The sequence below is a fragment of the Stegodyphus dumicola genome, chromosome 3, assembly GCF_044657685.1.
Source record: "Stegodyphus dumicola isolate Sdum_Otavi_A_Nest chromosome 3, ASM4465768v1".
Taxonomy (NCBI): domain Eukaryota; kingdom Metazoa; phylum Arthropoda; class Arachnida; order Araneae; family Eresidae; genus Stegodyphus; species Stegodyphus dumicola.
This window is the reverse complement of record NC_140770.1, coordinates 160658874-160663149: the sequence shown is the minus strand read 5'-3', so window position 1 is coordinate 160663149 and position 4276 is coordinate 160658874. Positions and strand designations below refer to the sequence as shown.

General features: G+C 30.5%; 2 protein-coding genes across 2 annotated transcripts; both read right to left on the bottom strand.

Moving 5' to 3' along the window:
- Positions 1 to 2433: 2433 nt before the first annotated feature.
- Positions 2434 to 2979, bottom strand: LOC146998170 (uncharacterized protein F54H12.2-like). Its single transcript, XM_085812466.1, has one exon. It carries the CDS (start codon positions 2977 to 2979, stop codon positions 2434 to 2436), a length of 546 nt encoding a protein of 181 aa, XP_085668592.1.
- A 100-nt stretch (positions 2980 to 3079) lies between these two features.
- On the bottom strand, positions 3080 to 3715 carry LOC146998169 (uncharacterized protein F54H12.2-like). The gene has a single exon (XM_085812465.1). It carries the CDS (start codon positions 3713 to 3715, stop codon positions 3080 to 3082), a length of 636 nt encoding a protein of 211 aa, XP_085668591.1.
- Positions 3716 to 4276: the final 561 nt, after the last annotated feature.

Sequence of the window (4276 nt, the reverse complement as noted above, 5' to 3'; positions counted from 1 at the left end):
TCAAAACGTAAGAAAGCGTGTTAATGTTAAAGCGGCCTTAAATGAAATTCAGAGCAAAAAATACTTGCAAAGTCCCTTACTGGATTATTTTGAAGTGATAAATGAAAATTTATCATTATATAAAATGAAAAAACAAAATTTGTGTTTAGATAAACCAATTTATGTGGGTTTCACTGTGTTAGAATTGTCGAAATTGCATATGTATAATTTATATTATAAGTATTTTAAGAGCGTGTACAATGATAAATGCGAATTGATTTATACTGATACTGACTCATTATATATGAATATTGAAACTCACGATATTTTTAATGACATGAAAATGTATTTCAATGAAATTTTAGATTGTAGTAATTTCGAAAAACATCATTTAATGTACAGTATAAATAATAAAGGCAAATTAGGGTTTTTGAAAAATGAAAACAATTTACCCATCAAAGAATTTGTGGGGTTAAAGTGCAAAATGTATGCATTCTCTTTCGGAAATACATGTAAAAAAAAGTTAAAAGGAATTAAAAAAAGCTAGTGTCGCAGATCTGACCACTGAGTCATATAAAAAGATTTTGTATGATGAAACATTAATGAGACAGTATCAATATACAATTACTTCCAAAAAGCATGATATATGCACTGTTCTTCAAAACAAAGTAGGATTGTCGCCATTTTACGACAAAAAGTTCTTAAAAGCAGACGGCATAAATGCCAATTGCTATGGTCATCATAAAAATCTGCTTTTAGAAGATGAATGTATAGAAAACACATTTTAATATGTAATTATTTTTATATAAACAGCAGTCATTTCAAGAAAATTGAAAAAAACTGTTTCATGTATTTTTTTTCCTCTACTTAGAATATAAAAAGCAACGAAATGTTGTTCCACGTCGATTATTCGACCCCGAATTTCTTACATCATGTAAAAGAAAGAATCTCACTACGAAAGAACTGATCAATATATTTGCCAATGGATTTTTATCCACTCCAGTGAAAAACAGACTACACACAATATGTTTTTTTTAATAATTTTTTATATGTATATTTTTGAATGCTATGTTTTTTCATGTTATTTTATGTTATTCATATTTTGTTATTATGTATTTTGATTTGTATAGTTACTTTTTTCATGTAAACTAGTTTTTACGATTAAAAAAAATAAATAAATAAAAATTAAAAAAAAAATGGCAAGCCCCTCAAGGGCTTGCATATTCACGATGAAAAGCAATCTGTCGAAATATATATCAGATGCTTTTTAACGTGAGTATGCCAGACAGAGGGAAAAAGATATGGTATGAAACTTATAGTATAATTTGTATATTTTTAAAAAATATCTAGTCTGTGTGATTATAAAATAAGAGTGAGTAAAAAACATGTTTTGTTAAATATACTTCTTTTTTATTTATTGCAGAAAAAAAGAGATTACATAGTTTTTTTTTTTTTTTAACATAATAATTGTTTACAAATGAAGTTCCCGAATAACTTCGTCGTCGGGAAGGATGATGAAGTATCCAATCTTCTTTTTAGTGCAAGGAACTGTATCTGGAACATCTTCACCGCCGCGTATATTTTGTTTCCTCATCATCACACAGTCAAATAAATTGTTAAACAAATTTAGTGATGAGTCATGCAATAACATTTTATCGCAGGAGAGTTGTAGTAGTAAATATCCATATTCATTTGCTTTCGAATGAGCATGAATGTGATTCATCACTTCCGAATTGTTCAAAATTTTAAAATAGCATCGTTTTCCAATCATTTCATTTTCAATTGAATTCCTGATACAGCTAGTAATATCTTTAAATAAAACATTATGCACATAATAATATTCTGTGCCATTGGAATCAAACAACAGATATCCGTAACGTTCCATGTTTCGTCGATGAACTAATGTTTGATGGCTTTGCTCATATATATAAGCGCAGTACAACGTTGATTTCCCCAATGAAATGTGTGGTGGCAACATCTATTCAGTTTAAAATTTTTCTTCACGAATAGTTTGATAAATTTTTCATTTCTTCTTGTATTTCTTTTGTTAAGATCCTTTAATGTCAAATTTCTTGAATACTGATATAAAAAATAAAGCGTAAAGTAACCGCACGAGGAAGAAAAATTATTCTGAAAGCAAAACTTGTTATAAAATACTTTTTGAGAATTTTTATTCAAAAATCGCAGGATGTTTTTATTTGATGGAGGTAATCCATAGCTGTCGAAATAATACGCTTCATCGTTTCTAAAATAAATAGCAACCCAGTGACTGCCCGGTAGATTTTGAGGATCTAAATTCACTATAAAGCTTCTAAATTGATTTTTTACTTTAGGTAAAATATCCGATGCATATACTCCGCCAAAATGTTCCTTTATTTTTAAATCACTACAAGCTAATCTACACAAACTTATCGTATTCATTTCTCCTTTCGCCACAAGATATTTTTTTTTTTTTTAGTAATCCGTAAATACACTTCGAGATTTATCAATCTCTATGACATTACGATATTCTGCAAATGCCAATAAAGTGACTGTCTCTGGTAAACTATGGGAAAACTTTATATCTATTCCGATATTTCCATTTTTATTCACGCTTGTATGTGATTCACTTGCCGCATAATCAGGATTCAAATCAAAAACATAAAGCGTATATCCATTTTTATATTCCTCATAATTAATGTTAATATTCTGAAAATTATGGTAACGGTTTAAATCAGTAAAAAGATTCATATAACATCTTGCATAACAATCCTGTTGAAAATCAGGTTGGAGAGGCTTAGAAGGAATCATTTGACTCCCATTTAATATACAGAGATAATTTAAATTATAATGAGAAAATTGAAAAGGATTTTTTGAAACATTCCCGTTATATGCTTCATTTGATAAAAAACCTAAAATGATGCGTGTTGGTAGCTGCCCAATAAATGCATTCGCTATTGTTGTCGATTGTAGTCCATATGATAGAGCAAAGGTCTTAACTTCTATTCGACGTATTGGCATTTTAATCACGCCACTTTCTAACGCTTTTTCATGCGCCAGAGAAACGGAAGGTGAGACGTTTACCTTACGAACGTATAATTTTGCAGAATGAATCACAGTTTTAAATTCGTCGTCTTTGAATCAAAGAAAAAATGTCTTTGTTTTGTTCTAATTTGATGCGCACATTAACACCATTAATCAGTAGCTTCGGTTGAGTAGCTAAATCAAAATGAAGAGGTCCTATTAAATCCATTAAATTGCTTTTAGCACAAATTTCGTGTCGCTTCTTGTATCCTGAGTTGGTTGAATTTTTGCCAAATACATTATGTTGTGATGCCGTATCTTTATAAAACAATGAGGATGTTAACATATTCTCTTGGCTAGATTTAGAAGAAAATAAAAGACTTTCGAGGATTGAACGATACGCGTAATTTCCCTGTGAAGAAATTTGTCTATCATTGAGGTAAACACTGCACTCGGAAAACATAGTGTTTAGGAAATAATTGATCGGAGCAACATCATCTGTTTCTGTTAAATCGTGTCCGTTTTTTTTCACAATCTTTGCCTGTATATGTATAAGAGTATGTGCCAAATCTAGATAATGCTCTCCATTTCCACTTATATAAAACTCTATCGGAGTTTTATCATTCAGCGAGGCCACAGGATGAATTTCTAAAAATGAGGATTCTTCAATGGCAAGTTGTGTTGGTGAAGATGTAAAAAGATCCAGTTCACTTTTTAAGCACATGGATTCCATCGTGAAAAATATCTTTATGCTGTGTTTTTCGACGTTTTGTTTTAGTAGACTGAGTAGATTTTTTGTTTCGCTTTCTTTTTATACCCTTTCCATGTTGTAATTTGTTAAAAATATCATCTTTTATTTTTTTTTGTTGTCTCACGTAATCTAGAGCGCGCCGAGTCTTTTAGAGAAGCACCAGATGCGACGTCTGAAAGGACATTTTTTCCAGTTTGTAGCAAATGCCTGCCTAAATAGCCTGAAGCTTTTAATGCCAATGGAGTAATATATCGCCTCAAATCTCCAAAAATTCCATAACCTCGTTGATGTGCTATACCTTGAAAGTAGGGACCTCCTCCACCAACCTGGGAACAGTAATAAAATTCGCACTCTTTTGCGCTCAAATGCATGTTGTTTCGTTTCGGAAACAAAGAATGACAAAATTGTGCTCAAACTATTTAATTTATAGAGTGTTTCGTTTTTTAAAGGACAACACTACAAACGTTTTTCCACCAGTAAATATTATATTATTACCACTACTTGTTTTTAATTCAATTTCAATTGTGTCAACAAAATTCTTTC

What these genes read in the sequence shown, in the direction of transcription:
- LOC146998169 (XM_085812465.1), bottom strand. Translation starts at nt 3,715, where the DNA reads ATGGAATCCATGTGCTTAAAAAGTGAACTGGATCTTTTTACATCTTCA.
- LOC146998170 (XM_085812466.1), bottom strand. Translation starts at nt 2,979, where the DNA reads ATGCCAATACGTCGAATAGAAGTTAAGACCTTTGCTCTATCATATGGA.